The following is a 27,973-nucleotide window of genomic DNA, read 5'->3' as shown; positions in this document are numbered from 1 at the left end:
AAAGCCATCATTAACACCTAAACAGAAAAAAAACAAGGTTACAATGGGCTAAGGAAAAGCAATCGTGGACTGTGGATGACTGGATGAAAGTCATATTCAGTGATGAATCTCGAATCTGCATTGGGCAAGGTGATGATGCTGGAACTTTTGTTTGGTGCCGTTCCAATGAGATTTATAATGATGACTGCCTGAAGAGAACATGTAAATTTTAAGTTTTTAAAGTTGAAAAAACATGTATTGCGGTTGTATTTTCATTCCTTGGTTGCTTGGTCGGGGAGCTCAAAGCAGTAAAGAGAGGCACCGTCAACCCAACGGGGGGCAGTGTGGACGGGGAGAGGTGTGAAAGTCTGGGTAGAGAGCATGCACAGTTGTGGGGAGGGCTGGCTTCTCGAGAGGAATGATATCTTGTCGGGACACTGGCTGTGCTGCACGTCAGCGCAGGACGTCTCATTCTGGGAGGAAAAAACGCATTTAGATCAATTGCAATTTATTACTTGTATTGCAACGTTTAGAAAGAGGTGTCATTTGATTTAAACAGCTATTTGCTTTGAAGTTATTAATTCCAACCGGACTCTATCTTTCTAACTTGACTCAGCAGAGAGCAGCGCAGCATTTGGAGCTGTGCGAACGGAATGGAGGACGATTCTCGTTTCTTTCTCGCAACAAGACAGGAGTCCCAGTTAATGACTTTAATCCCCGCAAAAGTGACTCATGATTGACATATTTTAATGGCTTTGAGAGGGAATAAGAAGCTTATTTGCCGCTTCTGAAAAGCAGTGAAGCACAGAACCAACGCAGCAGGGTCGGAGCACTGCTTCACTGCGTCAAGCTTTAAGCAGAGTCACGCTGCAGAAGTGGTTGATTGCAGACCCGCTGCAGGGTCTGCAATCAATGTAGAGAAATGATCATTTTCCTGACAAACACCATCAAAAACAATGGCTGCTCTGAAGGACCAGTTAGGGAATTGATAAGTAAAAAGGCTATTGATGTCGATGGAGCAAATAATTTCTTAACAATACATGAAAAGAACTGGTTCTCGATACCTAACCCTACATATAACATGATTTAAGCCCACTAGAACATGAGGGAGGAATTGCATGCCATACGTGAAAAATCGGAGCTGCTCCAACGCCTCGTACACATATTGCTATAACTATTCGCGCACACCAGTGGCTAAAAGACAGACAGAGAGTGCCCTGTGAGACCCCATTTGATCCCTCTCGCGGCAGGTGTCGGCCAAATTCCAGGTAACACAAACGAACATCTAACACACTCACCTGACACTTAGAAAATGTGTGGCCATTCACGCTGTCAGCACAAAAATAATGAGCAGACAATCACTTTCGAGCTGGATGTGAAATTTGCCTAAGTGCCCCCACGAGTGTGGCATTGCAAAAAGCAACACATGTGGTGCATGTGTCTCGCACGTGTGCGCATGTGTTGCGCCCCCGCTCCCCCCTCAAAACACATGTGGTGTATGTGTCTTTTGTGCTCCCCGCACCCCCTACACATGGCGTGTGTGTGTGTGGGGGGGGGGGGGCAAAATGACACAAATGATGGCTCAGTGCACAGGACGTGTCACAGTACAAACACAGACACCACAGCCAGGACAGGTATATTAATAAGTACTACACTACCTACATACACAATTACATAACAAATAACTAAACAATAATGTTCACATAACAGCGAGTGACACGTCGGTGTGTGCGCTGAACTGACAGGGGGCGTGTCTGCCGACAGCAGATGCTGTGGAGATCTCTGGATCTGGACGTCCCAGCTGGGGAACACGTATCGTGTTTTGAAGGACATGAATTTACAACTGTCCACTGTAATGCACGTGTCTGCTTGCTGTCCTCACGTGGACATACATAAAAACATGTATCACTGTTGCGATGGGCTGCAGTGAGCAAGCACACGTGCGCACATTGAGAGGCTGCCCAGGTGAAACGGATGGTCAGATCATAACATGCAGCGGGTGATATGAATGTCACGTCACCCATGTGAGCTCTGTTCTACATGACACGGTGTCTGTCCTGTGGTGCACCATCGACAGGACATGCGTGTCAGGCCAGACACGTGCGCAGGGCCAGCAGATGTGGACATGATAAAAGTGAACTGGTTCATTCATGTCATTTCATGACTGTATGTCTGCGGCCATGGGTCATCTACAGAACTACGGACAGTTTATACTTGTACTGTCCACTCGATAAGAGGAATTCAATACAACGCATGTTTTTTCATGGTGTGTGGTTTTATTGTTTTTTAAATATGTTTATCTCCTTGTTGATTTCAGGCATTTTATGCACCTTTATAGGACAGCGATGGTAGCACAGTGGTAAAGGTTCTGGCAGGCAATCAAAGCTTTTGTAAATTTAAGGTTTGAATCCCGTGGGTGGCATGCATTTTATTTTTTCCACAGCAGCTGCGCGATGTGGTTACACATGCTCCAGCTGCTCACACTTTGTTCTTGCTGTGATGGTTTCGTGCACGCTTGTGCACAAAACCGTCGCCACGGGATCGTTTACACCTGCCCGACCATGTGTCCCTCCTGAGGTCAGCTCGATGTTTTCGTGGTTTGCTCATATGAGCTGTATCACTGTGATTCGCCCTGATTTGTCCTTATTCGTACTATGTGTGAAGGGGCCCTGACCAATATGTATATTCTATGAAAATTATGTGAAAAAGAATTCAGAAATAAAATTTTCCAAGATAAAAATTTGTGGAATTGGATATTAGTGTTGATGGAGGTTTGTGCTCTATGAGTGTGGTGCTCTAGTTTAATTTATATCAAGTTGTAGAGATTTGCTTTCAGTTTAAGTAGGATAATTTTTGAAATTTTAATATAGAGAACCCTGAAGTACTTTTTGTGTTTGAAATTGCGTGAATAAATTAAAATGTGTAAAAGCCCAAGGGGTGAACACTTTTTGCAAGGCACTCTACAGTGTACACACTGCCTTTAGAAGGTAACTCTCCTCTCCCAGCACAGAGGGCAGTCATTGTATACTGCTATGACAGTTGGCAGGAACGATTTCCTGTGGTGGTCTTCTTTACAGTGGAGCTGCCAACTGAAGGTGCTCCACTGTGTGAGCGAGAGGTCAGACTATGGATCTGGTCTTTTCCATTATTCTGAGCAGTTGCAAATAAATCCATAAGATAATTTTTGAAATGTTTAAAAACAATGTTTGTCAAAGAAACACTTGATGGGGGCACTAAGAAAATGTAGTTATATTCACAAATGCCACTTGAAACTGTGGCACAACAATTGACACTGTGCAACAAAGAAGCCCTATGTTCATCTTCTTAAGAAGTGGAGTCAACATCTCTGGGCTCTGACGCATCTGGGTCATCTGGGTTCGACCGTCACACAGTGGAAACTGTGTACTGTGGTCAGACAAATCAGTATTCCAGAACTTTTTTGAAGAAATGGGTGCCATGTGCTCCAGTCAAAACACAAAAAGGACCAACCAAACTACAATCAGTAACAACTGCAAAAGTCAAGGTCTGTCATGGTATGCAGCTGTGTTAGTGCCCTTGACAAAGGAAACTTGTAGTTCTGTGATGGCAGCATTAGCACAGAAAAGCATACTGAGGTTTTAGAGAAACATACAGTGCTTCCAGAAAGTATTCACGGCTCTTCACTTTTTTTTTGCATTTTGTTATGTTATCAAAATTCTACACACAATATCCCATATTGACAATGCAATTTTTTGGAGATTTTTACAAATTTATTAACAACAACAACAAAAAACTAAGAAAACACATATTTCACAGGTCGCTGTTCTACTACAATCACTCACAATCTGAAAATGTGCAAAAATGGTTTAATTTGGATAGCATCCTAACAGGCTGACTTATAAAGTGCAGACGTGGCAACTTCCTATATTATAAAGTACAGACCTGGCAACTCACCCAAAAATGAAAGTAAGGAGCTGTGCCCTTGGCCAGAACCGCAACAAACATTGCTTTGGCTTCAGATTTTTACCCCGATTGATTATGATCAAACACGTTTCAAGCCGTACTGACTAGGAATACCCCATTTAAAAATGTTTGAACATAAGACTACAAATACCCAAAGGTTACCACGCACTTTCAACGATTTTGTAAATTGGAATGAAATTTTGAACAGTTTGAAAATTTGACCCCAGTTTCAAAACTGATGCTGATGATGGCTGTAAATACTGCAATACCAAGTTCATTCAAGATTGACAAAGGTGGATCAAGAAGTTATTGTGATGTCTTCAAAACGTGCCCCCAACTTGCTGTTGGGGATTAAACGTGAATGGAGTGGCGCTTTGTGGTATTGCCCCATAACAAAATCATAAAGAAAGATTCAATACAAAATTAAAATAAATAAATACATTACAGATGAATTTCAGCATATAATAATTATGTGATGTTAGGCTAAGAAGACCTGGCTTCTTCTACACTGCTAATTCTGAAAATGTATGTGCTGCTGCTGCCCCCCAGTGGTGAACAAAAGGTGAACACAGACAGCATCAATGGGCTGCAGCACTCCAAATAAAACCTGAACCTTGGTCTTTTGGGAAACATGTAGGTCATGGCAAGCAAAGCCACTTGGGCTATTCTAATTTATTGAAAAATAAATGTCGACATTACACAAAGAATTGCCTCATATCACAATCAAATTGTTCAATAATAAAAAATACCGTCCCAGAATCGTATCATAGTCCATATCACCATATATACATTTCAACATAGCTGAAATAGCTACATATACACATACATACATACATACACACATATATATCCTCCATGACCAGTAAAAAAATCAAGGCCCGAGACGTCGCCCGGTATGGCGGAGCAGGAGCCCCACCCTGGAGCCAGGCCTGGGGTTGGGGCTCGCGTGCGAGTGCCTGGTGGTTGGGCCTTAGCCCATAGCCGAAAGAGCGACGTGGGCCCGCCCTCCTGTGCGTTCACCACCTGCAGAGGGGGCCATGGGGGTCGGGTGCAGAGAGGATTGGGTGGCGGTCAAGGGCGGGTGGCCCAGCGGCCCGGTCCATGCTCACAGCCCCTGGCTGTTGGGACGTGGAATGTCAACTCGCTAGGGGAGAAGGAGCCTGAGCTTGTGCGGGAGGTTGAGAGATACCGACTAGAGATAGTCGGGCTCCCCTCCACGCACAGCTTGGGCTCTGGTACCCAACTCCTGGAGAGGGGCTGGTGCTTCATTTGTCCTGGCGTTGCCCACGGGGAGAGGCGAAGAGCTGGGGTCACATTGCTTATCGCTCCCCAGCTCAGTCGCCATGTGTTGGAAGTTCACTCCGGTGAACGACAGGGTCCGTCCCTACGCCCTCGGGTCGGGGACAGGTCTCTCACTGTTTATCTCGGCCTATGGACCGAGCAGCAGTGCAGAGTACCCGACCTTCTGGAGTCCCTGGGAGGGGTACTAGATAGCGGTCCGACTGGGGACTCCACTGTTCTCCTGGGGGATTTCAACGCCCACGTTGGGCAGCGACCGTGAGACCTGGAGGGGGGTGATCGGGAAGCATGGCCTCCCTGATCTGAACCCGAGTGGTGTTCAGTTGTTGGACTTCTGTGGTAGTCCAAGTTTGTCCATCACGAACACCATGTTCGAGCACAAGGGTGTCCATAAATGCACGTTGGCACCAGGACACCCTGAGCCGGAGGTCAATGATCGACTTTGTAGTCGTATCATCTGACCTTCGGCCAGGGTGTCCTCGGACACTCGAGTGAAGAGAGGGGCAGAGCTGTCAACCGATCACCACCTGGTGGTGAGTTGAATCCGCTGGGAGGGGAAAGAAAGCCGGTCAGACCTGGCAGGCCCAAACGTATCGTGAGGGTCTGCTGGGTACGACTGGCGGAACCCTCTCTCAGCGAGGTCTTCAACTCCCCCCTCCAGGAGAGCTTCTCCCAGATCCCGGGGGAGGTTGGAGACACGGGGTCCGAGTGGACCATGTTCTCCATCTCCATTGTCGATGCCACTAGTAGCTGTGGTCGCAAGGTCTCTGGTGCCTGTCAACGGCGGCAATCCCGAACCCGGGGTGGACACCGGAAGTAAGGGATGCCGTCAGCTGAAGAAGGAGTCCTACTTATCTTTGTTGGTAGGGTGGACCCCAGAGGCAGCTGACAGGTACCGGCAGGCCAAGTGTGCCGCAGCCCGTGCAGTTCGCAGAGGCAAAAACTCGGGTCTGGGAGGAGTTCGGGGAGGCTATGGAGGAGGACTATCGGTCGGAGCCTCGAAGAGATTCTGGCAAACCATCCGACACCTCAGGAGGAGGAAGCGGCTCTCCAACAGCACTGTTTATGGTGTGGGTGGGGCGCTGTTGACCCTGACTGGGGATGTTGTTGGGCGGTGGAAGGAGTACTTCAAGGATCTCCTCAATCCCATCGTGACATCTTCCGAAGACGAAGCAGAGACTGAGGACTCAAAGGCGGACTCATCCATTACCCAGGCCGAAGTCACCGAGGTGGTTAGAAAGCTCCTTGGTTGGCAAGTCTCCTGGGGTGTTGAAATCCGTCCTGAGTACCTTAAGTCTCTGGATTTTGTGGGACTGTCTTGGCTGACACGCCTCTGCAACATTGCGTGTGCGATCGGGGGACAGGCCTCTGATTGGCAGACTGGGGTGGTGGTCCCTCTGTTTAAGAAGGGAGACCGGAGGGTGTGTTCCAATTATAGGGGTATCACACTCTCAGCCTCCCCGGTAAGGTCTATTCCAGAGTACTGGAGAGGAGAATTCGACCGATGGTCGAACCTCGGATTCAGGAGGAGCAGTGTGGTTTTCGTCCTGGTCACAGCACACTGAACCAGCTCTACACGCTCCATCAGGTGCTCGAGGGTTCATGGGAGTTCGCCCAACCGGTCCACATGTGTTTTGTGGATCTGGAGAAGGCGTTCGACCGTGTCCCTCGGGGGACCCTGTGGGGAGTGCTCCAAGAGTACGGGGTCCGGGGTCCTTTGCTAAGGGCTATCCGGTCCCTGTACGACCGCAGCAGGAGCTTGGTTCGCATTGCCGGTAGTAAGTAAGAGATCTTTCAATATTATTGAAAGATTCTTGAGAACATTGTTCTCAAGAATCTCTTGCTTGCCTCTACTGGTGGTTGGCTCTCACTGCGGTATTGTATCACTTCCTGTTCCGGAGCACAGCGGTGTTTTTCTGTATCTGTTAGCTGTTTAATCTGCGCAGTTAGATTGATCTAGTATCTAGATACGATTTGTTTCCCAGTGTAATCTTTACGTGCCTTAACTAAAGCACTCCTTCTGCTGAATCACCTCTAAATTATTACACATTATTCACTTTGCGTGTTTTTAGGAAATCCGCTAGCTTAGCGTAGCTACTAGCTCTTAGCCGATTTAGCATGGCGGCTTCTCTGGAGCACTCCGGCAGCCCGCAAGGATTGATTTCTGCGCCGCAAGGTCTCAGTAACTGCAGCCGCACACCGGAGGCAGTGTGAGCGAGGGGTCATCCTTGGCAACCATTCTCTTCTTCTTTCCCGTCTTCAATCTTGTCCAGTTCGTCCGATGATCTTTACATTGCTTTTGCTGTTCTTCTCGTTTGCTCTCCTCCTCTTTCCATTCCTCAAACGTTTTATTTTGGCCAAAAATATTAAAATTCACTTGGAAATCCACATTTTATCGTGTTTCTGTCATTCACCTGTCAAAACACAGCTGATCTGCGCCAACTGATTTGCACGTTGCTATGATGACGACCAGATTGGAGTGATTATAACAAGTGACTTAACTCGCCGAACTACGTGTGTGTATACATGAAAATAATGCACGCCAGTTAGACATGGAATTCTCACTGACCATGGTGTGTGTGTGTGTGTGTGTGTGTGTGTGTGTGTGTGTGTGTGTGTGTGTGTGTGTGTGTGTGTGTGTATTACACACACACAGTGAGGAAAATAAGTATTTGAATACCCTGCGATTTTGCAAGTTCTCCCACTTAGAAATCATGGAGGGGTCTGAAATTTTTATCCAGGGACAAAACTGTAGACCTGCAAAGGCTGGGATGGACTACAGGACAACAGGCAAGCAGCTTGGTAGAAGACAACAACTGTTATGATTATTGATTAGAAAGTGGAAGAAACACAAGATGACTGTTAATCTCCCTCAGTCTGGGATTCCATGCAAGATCTCACTTTGTGGGGTAAGGATGATTCTGAGAAAGCTCAGAACTACACAGGAGGACATGGTCAATGACCTGAAGAGAGCTGGGACCACAGTCACAAAGATTATATTAGTAACACATGATGCTGTTCATGGTTTAAATCGCAGGGCAGCAAGGTCCCCCTGCCTCAAGCCAGGCTTTCTGTTAGTTGGTATAAAATAAATGACTGTCTAACACAGAGGTCTCAAACCCATCCAGATAGAGCTGAGAGGGTGCAGGCTTTCTTTGCAAACCACCCCACTCACTCCACCAGGTGATTTCACTGAGTAACTGATACTCAGTGAAATCACCTGGTGGAGTGAGTGGGTGGTTGCAAAGAAAGCCTGCACTGAGTAACTGATACTCAGTGAAATCACCTGGTGGAGTGAGTGGGTGGTTGCAAAGAAAGCCTGCACCCTGTCTGCTCTTTCTGGAACAGGTTTGAGACCTCTGCCTAACATGCTTAGAAGTACAGTAATAAAACTTACTGGGGGATGTCATTTTTGCCAATTTCTCAAAAACATGCATGCAGATTATAAACTGTCTTTGCAGAGACAAACATTTTAAAGTAAATGAGAAGTAGAATGAACCTGAATTACTATGTGACATCCTGGGAAACAGAGTGTATACCTGCTCAGTGCACAAACCTTTAAAGTTGCAGACAGATGTGTTCATGCCTGTTAAAGACAAATCAATGGGAGCTAATGGATTTTCCAAGACAAGCTCCAGCAGCATGATGATGGTGTCTCCGGGTCTGAGGTTTAACGGCTCTGACTGTAACAGGAAGGCCACATCTCGCAAGAGCCTTTGTAAATGTCATTCCCTCCTGGGCAGTGAAGTCAATCAGCTACTGAAAACTGCATCTCTGTACATGACTGCAGCATGTATAAGCGAGGTGGTACTAAAACTGTGGAAAAACCACAGGGTTAGCTTTGCACAAAAGTGAAAACTAAGTGAATGGGTGCAGGCAAGTTTTCATTACTGTGGAAAAAATATGGAGTTTTAGCATTTGGCTTTATGTCTTAGACAATATTTCTGACATTTTTTTCATGTAAATGTGCTACACTATTAGATTAATAAGATTAATAAATGCAGAGGAGACAAGGCAGTTTAGGCTTGCAACGGCTACCAGAAAATATTTTTTCTTTAACAAGAGAAAAGCCAAACACTAAAGTGGTACTCAGTACAGTGCATACTTCAGCCAAGGCACAACAGGTCTTTCGACTGCATGTTTGTTTGTCTGTTTTTAATGAGGTCCCTGCAATAATGAAAAAACACCCAATATCACAATGTTAAAAAAAAATAAAATCTAAAAAGAACTTCCTACATCTACCTTCAACTAGTGCAGCAGATAACTGACACAATCCTTCAAACGGAGATGCAAGCACAAAGTTCAGCACAAATACGATCGGCCACTTGAATTTTCAACAGGCAGCCAGGTAGGGGTCAACTGAGGAATTACACAGTGGTCAAAATTTTCAATCATACTGAAAGCTATACATTATTTGTCTGATCACAAAGATTCCATAAAGGTATAGTTTGGACTATGACTGAATGTTATAGTTATGGGGTTAAAAACAGCAAGAATGGTGACAAAGGTCAATTTCAGTTTGTACAGGGGTTAAAAGTTAAAGTTGCTCCAATTTTGGTAAAAGAAAAAGTGGTGCAAATTATTGGTTGAGCTAATAAGATTAATAAATGGAATAGTTTGGACCATGCTGAATGCTTGGTCTGCAACGTAAAGGTCAAACAAGGTCAATGTCCATTGGATTCTATGACATGTGACATATGTTACCCCGTAACATGATAACTAAGCATGACACATGGTGCAAACTATTCCTTTTAAAACCCCTATTAACTGAACCAATAAACTGCATATTTTTTACCAAAATTTAAGCAACTTTCATTGTTGACCCTTGTACAAACTGAAATTGACCTTTGTCACCATTTTTGCTGTTTTTACCCCATAACATTCAGTCATAGGTAGTCCAAACTATACCTTTGTGGATTATTTATGATCAGACAAATAATCTGGTGTAGTTTTCAATATGATTGAAGCATTTTTATAATTCTGACCCCTGTATAATTCTTCAATTGACCCCTACCTGGTCACCTATTAAAAATTCAAGAGCCAAGTTGTTCTAGTTGTCCTGTCTCTCCCACACTTTTCTGCTCTGGGTGTGAAATGTTTAGTTATTCCTCGGCCTCCTTTAGCAGTAATGGTACTTGTAATAAACTGATCCAGTTAGGGCTGGATCAGGTGACCCTGAACCATCCCTTAGTTATGCTGCTATAGACTTAGACTGCTGGGGGGTTGATGCACTGAGTGTTTCTTTCTCTTTTTGCTCTGTATGCACCACTCTGCATTTAATCATTAGTGATTGATCTCTGCTCCCCTCCACAGCATGTCTTTTTCCTGGTTCTCTCCCTCAGCCCCAACCAGTCCCAGCAGAAGACTGCCCCTCCCTGAGCCTGGTTCTGCTGGAGGTTTCTTCCTGTTAAAAGGGAGTTTTTCCTTCCCACTGTTGCCAAGTGCTTACTCACAGGGGGTCGTTTTGACCGTTGGGGTTTTTCCGTAATTATTGTATGGCCTTGCCTTACAATATAAGGTGCCTTGGGGCAACTGTTTGTTGTGATTTGGCGCTATATAAATAAAATTTATTTGATTTGATTTGATTTGATTTGAAGTGTAGCTTATTCGTAGCTTTGGAGGCCAGGCTGGGTGAACTGGAGACTCGGCTCTGCACCTTGGAAAATCCTACAGCTAGCCAGGCCCCTGTAGTTGGTGTGGACCAAGGTAGCTTAGCCGCCATTAGTTCCCCTCCGGCAGATCCCAAGCAGCCGGGAAAGCAGGCCGACTGGGTGACTGTGAGGAGGAAGCGTAGTCCTAAACAGAAGCCCCATGTACACCGCCAACCCGTTCACATCTCTAACCGTTTTTCCCCACTCTGCGACACACCCACCAAGGAACAAACTCTGGTTATTGGCGACTCTGTTTTGAGAAATGTGAAGTTAGCGACACCAGCAACCATAGTCAATTGTCTTCCGGGGGCCAGAGCAGGTGACACTGAAGGAAATTTGAAACTGCTGTCTAAGGCTAAGCGTAAATTTGGTAAGATTGTAATTCACGTCGGCAGTAATGACACCCGGTTACGCCAATCGGAGGTCACTAAAATGAACATTGAATCAGTGTGTAACTTTGCAAAAACAATGTCGGACTCTGTATTTTTCTCTGGGCCCCTCCCCAATCGGACCGGGAGTGACATGTTTAGCCACATGTTCTCCTTGAATTGCTGGCTGTCTGAGTGGTGTCCAAAAAATGAGGTGGGCTTCATAGATAATTGGCAAAGCTTCTGGGGAAAACCTGGTCTTGTTAGGAGAGACGGCATCCATCCCACTTTGGATGGAGCAGCTCTCATTTCTAGAAATATGGCCAATTTTATTAAATCCTCCAAACTGTGACTACCCAGGGTTGGGACCAGGAAGCAGAGTTGTAGTCTTACACACCTCTCTGCAGCTTCTCTCCCCCTGCCATCCCCTCATTACCCATCCCCGTAGAGACAGTGCCTGCTCCCAGACCACCAATAACCAGCAAAAATCTATTTAAGCATAAAAATTCAAAAAGAAAAAATAATATAGCACCTTCAACTGCACCACAGACTAAAACAGCTAAATGTGGTCTATTAAACATTAGATCTCTCTCTTCTAAGTCCCTGTTAGTAAATGATATAATAATTGATCAACATATTGATTTATTCTGCCTTACAGAAACCTGGTTACAGCAGAATGAATATGTTAGTTTAAATGAGTCAACACCCCTGAGTCACACTAACTGCCAGAACGCTCGTAGCACGGCCGAGGCAGAGGATTAGCAGCAATCTTCCACTCCAGCTTATTAATTAATCAAAAACCCAGACAGAGCTTTAATTCATTTGAAAGCTTGACTCTTAGTCTTGTCCATCCAAATTGGAAGTCCCAAAAACCAGTTTTATTTGTTGTTATCTATCGTCCACCTGGTCGTTACTGTGAGTTTCTCTGTGAATTTTCGGACCTTTTGTCTGACTTAGTGCTTAGCTCAGATAAGATAATTATAGTGGGCGATTTTAACATCCACACAGATGCTGAGAATGACAGTCTCAACTCTGCATTTAATCTACTGTTAGACTCGATTGGCTTTGCTCAAAATGTAAATGAGTCCACCCACCACTTTAATCATACTTTAGATCTTGTTCTGACTTATGGTATGGAAATTGAAGACTTAACAGTATTCCCTGAAAACCCCCTTCTGTCTGATCATTTCTTAATAACATTTACATTTACTCTGACAGACTACCCAGCAGTGGGGAAAAAGTTTCATTACAGTAGAAGTCTTTCAGAAAGCGCTGTAACTAGGTTTAAGGATATGATTCCTTCTTTATGTTCTCCAATGCCATATACCAACACAGGGCAGAGTAGCTACCTAAACTCTGTGAGTGAGATAGAGTATCTCGTCAATAGTTTTACATCCTCATTGAGGACAACTTTGGATGCTGTAGCTCCTCTGAAAAAGAGAGCCTTAAATCAGAAGTGCCTGACTCCGTGGTATAACTCACAAACTCGCAGCTTAAAGCAGATAACCCGTAAGTTGGAGAGGAAATGGCGTCTCACTAATTTAGAAGATCTTCACTTAGCCTGGAAAAAGAGTCTGTTGCTCTATAAAAAAAGCCCTCCGTAAAGCTAGGACATCTTACTACTCATCACTTATTGAAGAAAATAAGAACAACCCCAGGTTTCTTTTCAGCACTGTAGCCAGGCTGACAAAGAGTAAGAGCTCTACTGAGCCGAGTATTCCTTTAACTTTAACTAGTAATGACTTTATGGCTTTCTTTGCTAATAAAATTTTAACTATTAGAGAAAAAATTACTCATAACCATCCCAAAGACATATTGTTATCTTTGGCTGCTTTCAGTGATGCCGGTATTTGGTTAGACTCTTTCTCTCCGATTGTTCTGTCGGTGTTATTTTCATTAGTTACTTTCTCCAAACCATCAACATGTCTATTAGACCCCATTCCTACCAGGCTGCTCAAGGAAGCCCTACCATTAATTAATGCTTTGATCTTAAATATGATCAATCTATCTTTATTAGTTGGCTATGTACCACAGGCTTTTAAGGTGGCAGTAATTAAACCATTACGTAAAAAGCCATCACTTGACCCAGCTATCTTAGCTAATTATAGGCCAATCTCCAACCTTCCTTTTCTCTCAGAAATTCTTGAAAGGGTAGTTGTAAAACAGCTAACTGATCATCTGCAGAGGAATGGTCTATTTGAAGAGTTTCAGTCAGGTTTTAGAATTCATCATAGTACAGCATTAGTGAACATTACAAATGATCTTTTGGCCTCAGACAGTGGACTCATCTCTGTGCTTGTCCTGTTAGACCTCAGTGCTGCTTTTGATACTGTTGACCATAAAGTTTTATTACAGAGATTAGAGCATGCCATAGGTATTAAAGGCACTGCGCTGCGGTGGTTTGAATCATATTTATCTAATAGATTACAATTTGTTCATGGAAATGGGGAATCTTCTTCACAGACTAAGGTTAATTATGGAGTTCCACAAGGTTCTGTGCTAGGACCAATTTTATTCACTTTATACATGCTTCCCTTAGGCAGTATTATTAGACGGCATTGCTTAAATTTTCATTGTTACGCAGATGATACCCAGCTTTATCTATCCATGAAGCCAGAGGACACACACCAATTAGCTAAACTGCAGGATTGTCTTACAGACATAAAGACATGGATGACCTCTAATTTCCTGCTTTTAAACTCAGATAAAACTGAAGTTATTTTACTTGGCCCCACAAATCTTAGAAACATGGTGTCTAACCAGATCCTTACTCTGGATGGCATTACCCTGACCTCTAGTAATACTGTGAGAAATCTTGGAGTCATTTTTTATCAGGATATGTCCTTCAATGCGCATATTAAGCAAATATGTAGGACTGCTTTTTTGCATTTGCACAATATTTCTAAAATTAGAAAGGTCTTGTCTCAGAGTGATGCTGAAAAATTAATTCATGCATTTATTTCCTCTAGGCTGGACTATTGTAATTCATTATTATCAGGTTGTCCTAAAAGTTCCCTGAAAAGCCTTCAGTTAATTCAAAATGCTGCAGCTAGAGTACTGACGGGGACTAGAAGGAGAGAGCATATCTCACCCATATTGGCCTCTCTTCATTGGCTTCCTGTTAATTCTAGAATAGAATTTAAAATTCTTCTTCTTACTTATAAGGTTTTGAATAATCAGGTCCCATCTTATCTTAGGGACCTCATAGTACCATATCACCCCAATAGAGCGCTTCGCTCTCAGACTGCAGGCTTACTTGTAGTTCCTAGGGTTTGTAAGAGTAGAATGGGAGGCAGAGCCTTCAGCTTTCAGGCTCCTCTCCTGTGGAACCAGCTCCCAATTCAGATCATGGAGACAGACACCCTCTCTACTTTTAAGATTAGGCTTAAAACTTTCCTTTTTGCTAAAGCTTATAGTTAGGGCTGGATCAGGTGACCCTGAACCATCCCTTAGTTATGCTGCTATAGACTTAGACTGCTGGGGGGTTCCCATGATGCACTGAGTGTTTCTTTCTCTTTTTGCTCTGTATGCACCACTCTGCATTTAATCATTAGTGATTGATCTCTGCTCCCCTCCACAGCATGTCTTTTTCCTGGTTCTCTCCCTCAGCCCCAACCAGTCCCAGCAGAAGACTGCCCCTCCCTGAGCCTGGTTCTGATGGAGGTTTCTTCCTGTTAAAGGGAGTTTTTCCTTCCCACTGTCGCCAAGTGCTTGCTCACAGGGGGTCGTTTTGACCGTTGGGGTTTTTCCGTAATTATTGTATGGCCTTGCCTTACAATATAAAGCGTCTTGGGGCAACTGTTTGTTGTGATTTGGCGCTATATAAATAAAATTGATTTGATTTGATTTGAAAAGAGTTCAATACTTTCATCAGACTTCAATAAATGCAGCCAAATTTCAACACCCCATGATATGCCAGTCTAATGAAAGCTGTTTCCAGTTTGGGCTTCTTCTACTATGTTTTCTGGCACCACAATGTAGCACTGCCCCTGGTGGTGAGATATAAAAGTAAAGGAGAACAGACACTAAATGATTTCAGATCGGGTCAAGACGACGAAGTGCAGCAGCAGCAGCAGCAGCAGCACAGGAGTAAAAACTGACCATTAAAGCTACAGTGTGCAGAATTTAGTGTCATCTAGTGGTGACAGATTGCATTATTGCTGGTCACGATTTTGTTTCTTTTCGTGTTTTTACTTTGTTGGTAAAAGGGACTTGTGCTCCCTTGCGTTCTCGTTTGATAGGAAAGACAAACGATCCTCCATTTCACAAAAATGCGGGTTATCAAACTTGTTCACCTGCACTAACAACCCGCAGACTGTAGCTGGGTTTCCATTACAGATATGCAGAATTTTAGTGACATTTTCAGAATGTCGACAAAGCAGAATTGTGAAATAACAGCGTTTTCATTAACCAATGGAATGTGACTCCTGGGTTCTGTGTTATTGCGGCAGCTGTCATTCTAACGACGAGGATCCCGTAAGAACTATAAATCCAACAGTCATGACAACAGAACTGTAAGTCACACGAAATATTGACGTGTGATTGTGTTTTTTATACAGTATTGCTGTATAAAATGCGGTATAAATTACTGTATATCAATTCTTATAACATTTAACAAGCTCTCTGCCCCTTACTTCTTCCACATGTATGTTTCCATGTATTTTAGAACATCATGTGACCTGTAAGAGTGGAAAAAGTGTTTCCGCTTCCACTTTTTCCAAAAAAGGAGCAAAAAAATGCAAAACTATTTCAAGTCATTTGACAAACCACCATGTTTTTGCCAAAAGTGGAGAAGTTTAAGCATCTCAGGCACTTGTTCACAAGTGTAGGTAAGGTGGAGCATGAGATTGATAGACAGCTTGGAGCGGCGTACAATGTATCGTGGATGCTTTACTGGACTGTCATGGTGAAAAATAGCTGAGCCAGAATGTGAGACTCTCGATTTACCAGTTGATTCATGCTCCCATCCTCACTTAAGTTGTGAACTTTGAGTATTGGCAAAAAGAACAAGTCTGCAGATAAAAGCGGCGGAAATTATATTCCTCAATCAGGTATCTAGTCTTACACTCGTGGACAGGGTGAGAAGCTCAAATGTCTGAGACGGACTCTGTCCACTGCTTCTCTGCATTGAACGGAACCGGGTGAGGTGGTTTAGGCATGTGGCGAGGATGCCCCCTGGTTGTCTAGGGAGGTCTTCCTGGAACGCCCGACTGAGAGGAGGCCCCAGGAAAGACCCAGGACACACTGAAGGAATTGTATTTCCCAGATGGTTTGGGAATGCCTCAGGATCCGCAAGGAAGAGGTCAAGAACTTGACAGAGAATAGGGAAGTGTGGGAAGAGCTACCTGGACAAGAAGTCTTTTCAATTTGCTCAATTTAGAAGGTAATGGAATACCACCTGATGCTTAGGGGAGCAACCCCAATTCCTCTTATCTTTTCTTCAGTCTTCCTGCAAAATGTTGAAAGACAGACTAAATGTGTCCCTTTTAGGCTACCATGGCACTGCAACATGGCAGCCTCCATGAGGGGACACCGCTCCCTTGTAGATATGACGGACTCATTCTAAGTCTAAAAAAACAAACTGATTTGCTGTTTTATACAACCCCTGGCAAAAATTATGGAATCACCAGCCTCTGAGGATGTTCATTCAGTTGTTTAATTTTGTAGAAAAAAAAGCAGATCACAGACATGACACAAAACTAAAGTCATTTCAAAAGGCAACTTTCTGGCTTTAAGAAACACTATAAGAAATCAAGAAAAAAAGATTGTGACAGTCAGTAACAGTTACTTTTTTAGACCAAGCAGAGGAAAAAAATATGGAATCACTCAATTCTGAGGAAAAAATTATGGAATCACCCTATAAATTTTCATCCCCAAAACTAACACCTGCATCATATCAGATCTGCTCGTTAGTCTGCATCTAAAAAGGAGTGATCACACCTTGGAGAGCTGTTGCACCAAGTGGACTGACATGAATCATGGCTCCAACACGAGAGATGTCAATTGAAACAAAGGAGAGGATTATCAAACTCTTAAAAGAGAGCAAATCATCATGCAATGTTGCAAAAGATGTTGGTTATTCACAGTCAGCTGTGTCTAAACTCTGGACCAAATACAAGCAACATGGGAAGGTTGTTAAAGGCAAACATACTGGTAGACCAAGGAAGACATCAAAGCGTCAAGACAGAAAACTTAAAACAATATGTCTCAAAAATCGAAAAATGCACAACAAATGAGGAACGAATGGGAGGAAACTGGAGTCAACGTCTGTGACCGAACTGTAAGAAACCGCCTAAAGGAAATGGGATTTACATACAGAAAAGCTAAACGAAAGCCATCATTAACACCTAAACAGAAAAAAAACAAGGTTACAATGGGCTAAGGAAAAGCAATCGTGGACTGTGGATGACTGGATGAAAGTCATATTCAGTGATGAATCTCGAATCTGCATTGGGCAAGGTGATGATGCTGGAACTTTTGTTTGGTGCCGTTCCAATGAGATTTATAATGATGACTGCCTGAAGAGAACATGTAAATTTCCACAGTCATTGATGATATGGGGCTGCATGTAACGTAAAGGCACTGGGGAGATGGCTGTCATTACATCATCAATAAATGCACAAGTTTACGTTGATATTTTGGACAATTGAAAGGATGTTTGGGGATGTTTCAAGATGATAATGCATCTTGCCATAGAGCAAAAACTGTGAAACATTCCTTGTAAAAAGACACATAGGGTCAATGTAATGGCATAGGGTCAATGTCAATGAGCAGATCTGATATGATGCAGGTGTTAGTTTGGGGGATGAAAATTTACAGGGTGATTCCATAATTTTTTCCTCAGAATTGAGTGATTCCATATTTTTTTCCTTTGCTTGGTCTAAAAAAGTAACCGTTACTGACTGCCACAATCTTTTTTTCTTGATTTCTTATAGTGTTTCTTAAAGCCAGAAAGTTGTCATTTGAAATGACTTTAGTTTTGTGTCATGTCTGTGATCTGCTTTTTTTCTACAAAATTAAACAACTGAATGAACATCCTCCGAGGCCGGTGATTCCATAATTTTTGCCAGGGGTTGTACAACAGAGATGGGTATGAATACTATGCTCAGTTTATACAAATAAACACCTCTACATCTGACACAATGCAGCTTTAATCTCAAACGTTGTGACTCTCGTAAGATATTACAGTGATTTTCTTTTTGCACAGGCGCTTTCTTAAAACTATGGAAGCTTAAACAACCAGTACTGTGATCGGGCTGTACTCCTACAGGTCACACACACAGCAGTAAGTGCAGTTGGGCTGCAGCTGCATATCTAAAAAGAGGCCTTGGAGAATTGCATCACAATCATTCCTCTAATTTCTAAGAAGAAACTGGAAGGCCTGAAGCTCCAGGACAACTTGGTGTATAAGAATGCACAGTCACACTTACCAGGCAAAAGCACACACACACACACACACACACACACACACACACACACACACACACACACACACACACACACACACACACACACACACACACACACACACACACACACACACACACACACACACACACACACAGCAGAGCATGCACATTTTAAATTATTGTGATGTTTTCCCTTTTTGGGGAGGGAGGGGTGCTCGGTTGCACAGGAGGAAGTAGTATGTGAAACCACAGCTGAGAGAGCTGCACCCTCTTAACATACTTGCAACTTCCTTTCCTTTTTTTAAAAATTTGACTTCCTGCCGCTTTGCTCACGACAAAATCCAAGAAAATGCAGAGATATCAAGAAAAGAGCAGCAGAGACACAGAATTGCCTGTCCTCAGGAGGAGGAGGACCAGCAGAGCTGATGGACCTCTCTGCAACTTCAACTCACTTTTTACACTGACAGCAATCTGAGGATGGCAGATCACTCTGACAGCCATTTAAAAAAAAAAAAAAATCAATAAAATGAAATAAAATATAAAAGCACATGCAACTGTGCTGTTGTTTGCTGCTTACCGAAGTGGAGCCAGAAGAAGATGCTATGTACACTTTGATGACCATGTTCGATCCCTGGATGTGGTTCTCCTGCTGCTGGCGCGCTGGGACTCAAACAATAACAAAGTTCCAGACTGGAATCCTGCGTGTTGGAAGGAGCGCAGACGATCTGCGCAAATGCTCCTTTTTTCTCTCCGGTGGATGGAGCTTCGCATTCCTCCTCCGCCTCTCTGCTGTCCAACCCCGCCCCCTTCGCACGCGCGCGCAGCAGATCTCTCCGCACGCACACACACACACACACACACACACACACACACACACACACACACCGACCCATTGTGTGTAAGGCTGACCGTTGTGTTCACGGTCCTTGCTACACTGGGTATTTAATGAACAACAACCGGTGTGAGAAAGTGAGAGAAAACATTTCTGACTGTGATTTATTTGTTTGTTTTTTTAAATTCTGGCTGCTTTTATTGCGCTGAGCAGGAGCATTTCTTGGACAGACTTCGTGCGCCCCCTACAGGCGTCTGGCGCACACGACGATGGGCTTTTCCCCTGAAACGAATTCAGCCAAAGCCCGACTGACCAAAAAAAAAAAAAAAAAAAGTGTCGGAGAGGAGTGGGCGCCATATTGGTCTCGCATAGAAAGTGATTTTTTGGTGTATTTTCGCCTGGCTGGACGCTGTAAGATGCTCGCCCCGTGCTTTTGCACGTGCCAGCAATCATGCACGGGATTCCACGGGCGCGTGCAACCCCAAGTGGAGCCCCCCTGCTAAGCTTTGGCGCGAGCAGCTCGAGCTCGAGCTCGCGGGCTCTCTCCATTTGCTTTAAGTGAACATGTTGTGTGTGTGTCCTCAAATCAAAGCCTGTCTCCCCCGCAGGCTTCCTCCCCCCCCCTCTCTCTCCCTTTCTAACACACACACACACACACACAGAAGCCATGATTCGACCCCAGAACATCACCGGCTCCAAAAATTCCGAGTGTTCTGCGGGCCCGAAAGGCGCAAGCTGATTGGCTGAGGGCCTATCAATCACGGCTGTAGCCGCACCCCTCCCCCCATTCAGCCAGTCGCCTCTCTGTTCCACTGTTTACTACACTGCCGAGCATAAGGGAGACAACTCGTCTTCACATGCACTGAAACCCACTGACAAAAAGCAGTTTTTAAATTGTGTTTGTGAGAAAAAAAAAAAAAAACTCCAGGAGGTCAACATGCCCAAGAGAAAGGTACGTATTCTCAAATTACCATTATTATTATTATTTTCGATCTGCCGTGAACGCGCCGCGAAGCCATCCACTCTAAGACGTTACTTAATTATAACACGACGTAAAAACCGTTATTTCTCGCCGGTCATTTTTTACCCCGTGTTGCAGATGGGATAGAATTTTTTTGTGTGTTAAAACGAATATTTTCCCGCCCGGGGACGGCTAAAAAAAGCGGCGTTTTGTTGCGTGCTCCGCCGTCCTTTGGGGGAGTCAGAAGTGTCTCCATGCAGTTAAAGCACAAGCAGCAGCCATGCTTTGCAGCTCTTGTCCACCTTCGTCGCCGACCTATCGAGAACAAACGCGTCTTTTAACACCGTCCAGTCCCCGAACCGCCCAAAACCGCCGGCAGAAAATGCACTGGTGACATTACTTAGCATTTTGACCATAACATTAAACATTCGTCGCCGCATTTCGATAAAATTGAATATTTTCTCTCTTTGTTCGCAGTCCGAAATGGCTGCAATGACGGCGCTCTGCCGCCTGATGGCGCTTGGGAGCTGAAAGTGGTCCCTCCCCCCTTCTGTAAATCTCCCGCGCCAGCTTTCAAATCTGAGCTTAAATGGCGGAGTGAAAAGCAGCAGAGGCCCCTCCAAATGTGGCCCCACAGGCCCGCTTCTCTCTGCACTTTTTCCTGAAAAACCTATTTATGCAAAGAATCCTGGCGTGAACTCCATTAAATCAACATGTATTGATATAATAATACTGTATTTTCACGTGCATCTAAAAAGTTCCCCGCCAGGATTAATCAGAATGCACATCTGACACATGTAGCTATTGCTTATTGTTAAAACACGTGCTGTAAACCTTGAAATGCTGCCGTTTAATCTGTTTACATTTCTCTTTTTCAGTCACAGACCGAAGAAGTGATTGAGGTAAGAATGGGGCACGCTCACCTTTATTAAAAATAAGCATGTAATCAGTAGTTAAACTGTGTAAATAAAGACATTTTATATCAAAACTTGTGTTTTTCAAGTACAGCCATACTTAAAATTCGCTGTGTTTGTTCTGTTTCAGCCCCAGAGGAGATCAAATCGGTTAAAGGACGTAAGATGCACCAAATAATCTAATAAGTTATTTCAACACATGCAGTTAATAACTATATAAATGCTTTCACATTCTAGAAAAAAAAAATTACAAACAGTTGCACTCTTTTTCTTTTTTTTTTCTTTTTTTTTTGCAAACCATATATTTGTTGCTGTAGAGAATCGAAAGCAAGTCAACAACTATATTTGCAATATTTTTAATTAGGCTGTGTTAATTAAAACCTGCAAAGTATGACATTACGAAATAAACCAATCTTAAAAACTCAAACTAATTAAAATGAGTTAACACTGTATAGTTAGTATATTAAGGCACAGCTCAGTCTAAACAGGATATCAGTTGCGACTTTCTGTTGTCTTTGGGCCTTAAAAAAAGAATGTTGGGAATGTGCAGGAAAAAATCTAATTGTTTTAAACTGTACTACAATTTACAGTTCTTGTACTAATTAAAGTTTTTACTTGAATTCTAAAGTAAATGAAACCTGTTGATCTGTATATTTTAAAGAATGAGCAGGTGAACCAGCTTGTAATGCTGACAAACGATCACTCGGTGGCTCAACCGACGCATTTCAAATGATTACATCTTAATATGGTGTACATGCCTTAAATAACCTCATCAGGAAACTCGTGTCAATGTCAGGAAACATTTTTTTTTAATGAAGAGGATAGATTTGTTTTTAGGAAACCTTTTTTTCTGTAAAAAGTACATAATAGAAACAACACTGAACAGAGAACCATTGGACAAAGTGTTTCAGTTGGTGACACTCGAATAAATTGGGTTGACCCAGCAATATTTGTGCCAATTTGTTAATTTCGACAAACAATTTATTAGGGTTTTATTAACTGAGGCAATTTCTTTAAGTTTTCAATGTAATAGCCTTTGGAGGTGCACTGTAAGATGATAAATTATTATTGCTTTCAAACTTTTGTCCCCCTCCTATTACAGAAACCAGTCACAACCAAGCAGGAACCAAGGGTTAAGAAGTCAGCAAAGGTACCAGTTTGGTTTTGCACTGCTTGCATGACAAAACAGGAAAAACAGTGGTCTGACTTATCATAGGTGTTCAAGTTGCTAACAGCATCTTCGGTGGCACTTGCAGAAAGAAAAGGCTGTGAACGACAAGAAAGAGGACAAGAAGGCCAAGAAGGCAAAGGAGAATGCTGAGGCAGAAGCAAATGAGGAAAACCACTCTGAAAACGGCGAGGCCAAGACCAACGAGGTGCGTCGGCTTCACTCCAAGGTGGAGATTTTTTTGGTTCTGCGTCGTGACTTTTGTCCCGTCTTGTTTGTCCTGCAGGTGGAGGCAGCCCCCGAGGAGGCCAAGGAGGAGACCAAGTCTGAGTAGCACTACTGCCCGAGCTTCCTCCTCCACTACAATCCCAAACCCACCCCGCCCGACCCCACAAATCTCTCACATGGTTTCCCTCCAAGGTGTATTGTTAACAGAGGAATATTTTTATCAATGATTTTATAAGTATCCGTACAGATTTTTAGCACAAAAAGCAAAGCTGATTATGGAGCACCTTGCAGATTTGCAGTGGTCATATCAAGTGTCTGCAAGCAAGATGAACACACTAAAATCTTTTTAAAATGGCATTTCATGATTGTTGAAGGCTTGTTTGGTGTAGAAAGTGTGTCCCTGCCGGATTGGCTATGTTGTGAGTTGTGTATTACTGTGTTTTGTTTTGGGTTTCTCCCCTCCCCTCTATATTTCCCTTCCCTCTCCTCCATGGATCAGTCTTCTCTCCCCCACAGTTCAGACTTTATCCATGTGTTATTAACGGTTCAGCCATGATAATGTGGGTGATTCTTTTAGACTTCTAAATGTGCAGTGAGTTCCCTCGCTTCTGCCTCATGAGTTCTTTCTCCCCACCCTACCCCATTGAAATTGTGTATATTATTATTATTATTATTTTTTTTTTTTTTTTTTTTTTTTAAGTGTGTTGAATCATTTTGTTCATAAGAAAGAGGAAGACGAACATGTAAAACATTCCGGGAACAGCGATGCCTCCAACCTGTCCTCAAGACGACCCTGCGTGTAAAACAGCTCCTGCTCCACCAACGCTGTCATGTCAGCTTTTCTAAACACTTTGGTTTTAACATTTTGTTTTTCCAATAATTGAATTTGGATTCTCTGACAAGTGCAGGTGTCTGGTCCCTCTCTTATGTTCTGAAATTCTCTTAATAAAAAGAAGTCCTGAGAATTTTCCTCGAAATAATGTCTTGAGTTTGATTTTTGCCCGTGTGGTTTATTAGAGCTTTTCTGTGCGCAATGCACTTATGTTAATATCAGGGAAAACAGCAAAGTGCATATATGTATAAAAACGAACAATTTAAGAAGCTCAACTTTCTAGCAGGCAGATTGATATAATGGCACCTAATGGTTTGTGTTGTTTTAAAAGTGTAACTTGGTGTTTGATGTGGTCCAGTGCTTTTTAACAAGACTAAGCAGCTTCAGAAAATGAACAAAACGAATGTGGAAAAGTGCATAAAGTAGAATTTGGTCTATTAAATAACTGCTTAGGCTGTCACAGTAGGACATGATTTAATATCTCTAACAGTGGAAGTCTGACTTAAATCTGCATTTAATGCTCTAAATCTGGATTGTCAATAAACGTGAACATATTGTCATTTAATCTGAATAAAGTGGTTTGGAATACAACCTGTATCTGAAGATCTGACCTTTGCTCCATCAATGTAAACCATAACTTTAGGTGTAAATCGTGTGGAGACCAGGTTTCGAGTCGAGCTATGTGCTTCATACTTCAACTGCATTGTCCCCAGTTAACCCAGCTCTAAGTGGGTACCTGTGGATGTATCCTGTGAGGGACTGGTGTTTTGAAGGGCCTCCAGGCATGAAGCAAACATACAGTGGCTGGTTTAAAACCCAGCAGGCCCATACCTTTCACCTGCCTGTTGGCGGCAACCTCCACAACCTTAATGCACCGTAAATACATGACCTTCATTCGCCTCAACCCTCACACAGCATGCATGTTTTTATTATGCTGTGTAATTTGCAGGTTTTCTTTCTGTGCACTCATAAAACCAGCTCCATGTTTCATACATGTTCACAGGCTGATGATGCACCAGGTTGTGTTCTGATCGGTGTCTTCTTGAGCAGACATACTCAGTTTCTATCTGCTTTGTATGTGTGCACTGGCCTCCAGCATCAGGCCTATTGTGCGTTTTCTGCTTTCCTCACCACCCAAACCCTGCTGGGAGCTGAAATACTCCGTCTAACATACTTTTAATTACGAGGAAATGCTGTGAAATCCTCCAAAAGGCCATTTCATGGATCAATTGAGCTGCAGCGGGTCAGCAGCGAGCGTCATTTTGTGTCTGAAGTAGTGTTTTTGTGTCTCCATCCCTCAGAGAAGGTGTTCTTCTTGCTGTGGTCTCGGCTCCTCTGACCTGCATTGTCATGGCCGAGCTCGGCTCCATTTTGTCGACATTTTGTGTGTAAAGGCGTCATTGCAACGAGTCGCCACTAGGTGTCAGGCCTGTCTCATTTTTTAAATACTGTGAACATAAACGGCAACATGGCCAACAGCCAAGTCCATAAGTATTGGACATGGACAAGTTTTTAAATGTTGCCACTGCACACATCTGAAGGGTTTAACAAAAATATCCCAACAGCCATTGCAGAATTACTGCCATTTTATGCTCAGTCTCTCTATTTTCAGAGCCCATAAGTAACTGGACGAACTAAATAGAAGGATTATTGTTCGCAAATCATCATTTTTACAGCCAGTGTTCTTCAGGCAAGTCAGGAGATGGACACATGGACATTTCCAAGTTGCTGAATATGTCTTGGTCTTCATTAACATCAATCATTAATCAAAACAAACAGTGTAGCTACATGCACATGCACAGCCCTGTGCAATAAAAGAGCCACAGTATTCTTAATCACATTTGGTCATGAAATGGTTTGGAATATATGCAATGTTTGTTTATGATGCTGCATCATGTGATAATGCATTTAATTCTTGGAGGATAGCTCTGAAGGCCTACGTAGGTGTAAAATGTACAGGCCTCCATTGTGTGGTACTGTCTGGATTAGGCAGTTCTCAAAAACTGAGTGATCGTGCAACAAGTTGAGTGAGGGAACCCACCAAGACACCTGAGGCAACTCCAAAGGACTTATAGGCTTCTGTGGCTGTGAATAGGGAAACTTTTGTTGTGCTGGCACTTATTCAGCTTTATGATGGCGTGGCACAGAGAAACATCTCTACCGTTAAGACTCAGGATATAAGCGACTTTTATTCCATATTTCCACATATACAGTGAGGAAAATAAGTATTTGAACACCCTGCGGTTTTGCAAGTTCTCCCACTTTGAAATCATGGAGGGGTCTGAAATTTTCATCTTAGGTGCATGTCCACTGTGAAAGACATAATCTAAAAAAAAAAAAAAATCCGGAAATCACAATGTATGATTTTTTTTTAAATAAATTATTTGTATGTTACTGCTGCAAATAAGTATTTGAACACCTACCAACCAGCAAGAATTCTGGCTCACACAGACCTGTTAATTTTTCTTTAAGAAGCCCTCTTATTCTGCACTCTTTACCTGTATTAATTGCACCTGTTTGAACTTGTTACCTGTATAAAAGACACCTGTTCACACAATCAATCACACTCCAACCTGTCCACCATAGCCAAGACCAAAGAGCTGTCTAAGGACACCAGGGACAAAACTGTAGACCTGCACAAGGCTGGGATGGACTACAGGACAATAGGCAAGCAGCTTGGTAGACGACAACAACTGTTATGATTATTTATTAGAAAATGGAAGAAACACAAGATGACTGTCAGTGTCCCTCGGTCTCGGATTCCATGCAAGATCTCACTTTGTGGGGTAAGGATGATTCTGAGAAAGCTCAGAACTACACAGGAGGACCTGGTCAATGACCTGAAGAGAGCTGGGACCACAGTCACAAAGATTACATTAGTAACACATGATGCTGTCATGGTTTAAAATCCTGCAGGGCAGCAAGGTCCCCCTGCTCAAGCCAGCACATGTCCAGGCCCGTTTGAAGTTCACCAGTGACCATCTGGATGATCCAGAGGAGGCATGGGAGAAGGTCATGTGGTCAGATGAGACCAGAATAGAGCTTTTTGGAATCAACTCCACTTACCATGTTTAGAGGATGAGAACGACCCCAAGAAAACCATCCCAACCATGAAGCATGGGGGTGGAAACATCATACTCTGGGGGTGTTCTTCTGCAAAGGGGACAGGACAACTGCAACGTATTGAAGGGAGGATGGATGGGGTCATGTATTGCGAGATTTTGGCAAACAACTTCCTTCCCTCAGTAAGAGCATTGAAGATGGGTCATGGCTGGGTCTTCAGCATGACAATGACGCCAAACACACAGCCAGGGCAACTAAGGAGGGGCACCACTCAACCATGAAGCTGTCGTTGGTGATGCAACAGGTCAAAGTGGCATGATGCCAACTTTTTCCGATCACACCCACAAAACTTATGTTGATGTATGGTGGCTTCCTTCACGTGTCTTGATTCTCACATTCCCAAAAAAAGCTGGTAATGTTAAAGCATTTACCACTTTGTAATGGTGCCAGTTTTTCTCACAACACCTGAAAGTTGTTTAGGCATTGATGTTTCAAGAAATTAAGCATTTTAGGTGTTATTTTGTTATAAGGCGTGCAATGGTACTGGGTCATAGTTGTTGCATTTTTCCTTTCAAAATTCTTCGCAAATTCATGACTGTCGGCAGGTCAGAACTGCAGGGAGCCCAGTCCAATACCTGTATCCGCTTCATCCTCAGCCATGCCTTTGTAATGTGTGCAGAATGTGATTTTGCATTGTCTTGTTGAAAATGCATGGGCATCTGTGGAAAAGATATTTTCTTGAAGGCAGCGTATGTTGCTATAAAATCTCTGTACTTTTCCCATGACAGACCCTGGTTTTTGGTTGTGTTGTGGATAACAGTTGTGGATGATTCTGCTCATTTTCTGCTCAGCACATTGAGTCCATTTCTTCCAAACAAACAAACAAAGCCACAGAGCCCAGCGAAGTTGATGTTGCTTTTTCTACAAGGCTAACATAAGGCCACATAAGGCTTCTTTTTTTTTTGCACAGTAAAGTTTTACGTGGTACTTGTGAATGCAACTCTGTATTGTAGTGCTTGGCAAAGGTTTTGCAAAGTAATTATTTCCCTATGTGTTATATCAGCTATTGATGAATGAAGGTTGTTGTTGCAGTGCTGTCTGAGGTATCGGAGATCACAGTTGCTCAGCTTCGGCTTGTGCGCTTACCTTTTACGCACTGAAATTTCTCCAGATTCCTTGAGTTATCTACTAATATAACCAACTGGTTAGTCATTGTTTAGTCTTTGTCGGTGGTGTGCCACAACAACTTGTACTCAGTTGGAGCAACATCGCCACCTGGTGGACATTTACCATTAATGCAGATACAAAAGAATTGTGTCAAGAGCTC

The 27,973-nt window shown here is 43.3% G+C and overlaps 2 protein-coding genes across 2 annotated transcripts in view; one reads left to right on the top strand and one right to left on the bottom strand.

Moving 5' to 3' along the window:
- Nucleotides 1–19,385, bottom strand: part of sh3bgrl (SH3 domain binding glutamate-rich protein like) — a 92,444-nt gene extending 73,059 nt beyond the window's left edge. The window contains exon 1 of the mRNA XM_034181651.1: nucleotides 19,226–19,385. Coding sequence (XP_034037542.1) covers nucleotides 19,226–19,270 — 45 coding nt within the window. The 5' untranslated portion in view covers nucleotides 19,271–19,385. The remainder of the gene's footprint in view (nucleotides 1–19,225) is intronic.
- Nucleotides 19,386–20,275: 890 nt separating this feature from the next.
- Nucleotides 20,276–23,728, top strand: LOC117520191 (non-histone chromosomal protein HMG-14A-like). Its single transcript, XM_034181509.1, has 6 exons — nucleotides 20,276–20,432; nucleotides 21,320–21,343; nucleotides 21,486–21,515; nucleotides 22,458–22,505; nucleotides 22,612–22,731; nucleotides 22,810–23,728. Exons 1-6 carry the CDS (start codon nucleotides 20,418–20,420, stop codon nucleotides 22,855–22,857), a joined length of 285 nt encoding a protein of 94 aa, XP_034037400.1. The 5' UTR covers nucleotides 20,276–20,417; the 3' UTR covers nucleotides 22,858–23,728.
- Nucleotides 23,729–27,973: the final 4,245 nt, after the last annotated feature.

The sequence above is a fragment of the Thalassophryne amazonica genome, chromosome 11 (genome assembly GCF_902500255.1).
Source record: "Thalassophryne amazonica chromosome 11, fThaAma1.1, whole genome shotgun sequence".
NCBI classification, from domain to species: Eukaryota; Metazoa; Chordata; class Actinopteri; order Batrachoidiformes; family Batrachoididae; genus Thalassophryne; species Thalassophryne amazonica.
Note: the sequence above shows the minus strand (reverse complement) of the source record. Positions and strands in the feature narration are given on the sequence as shown.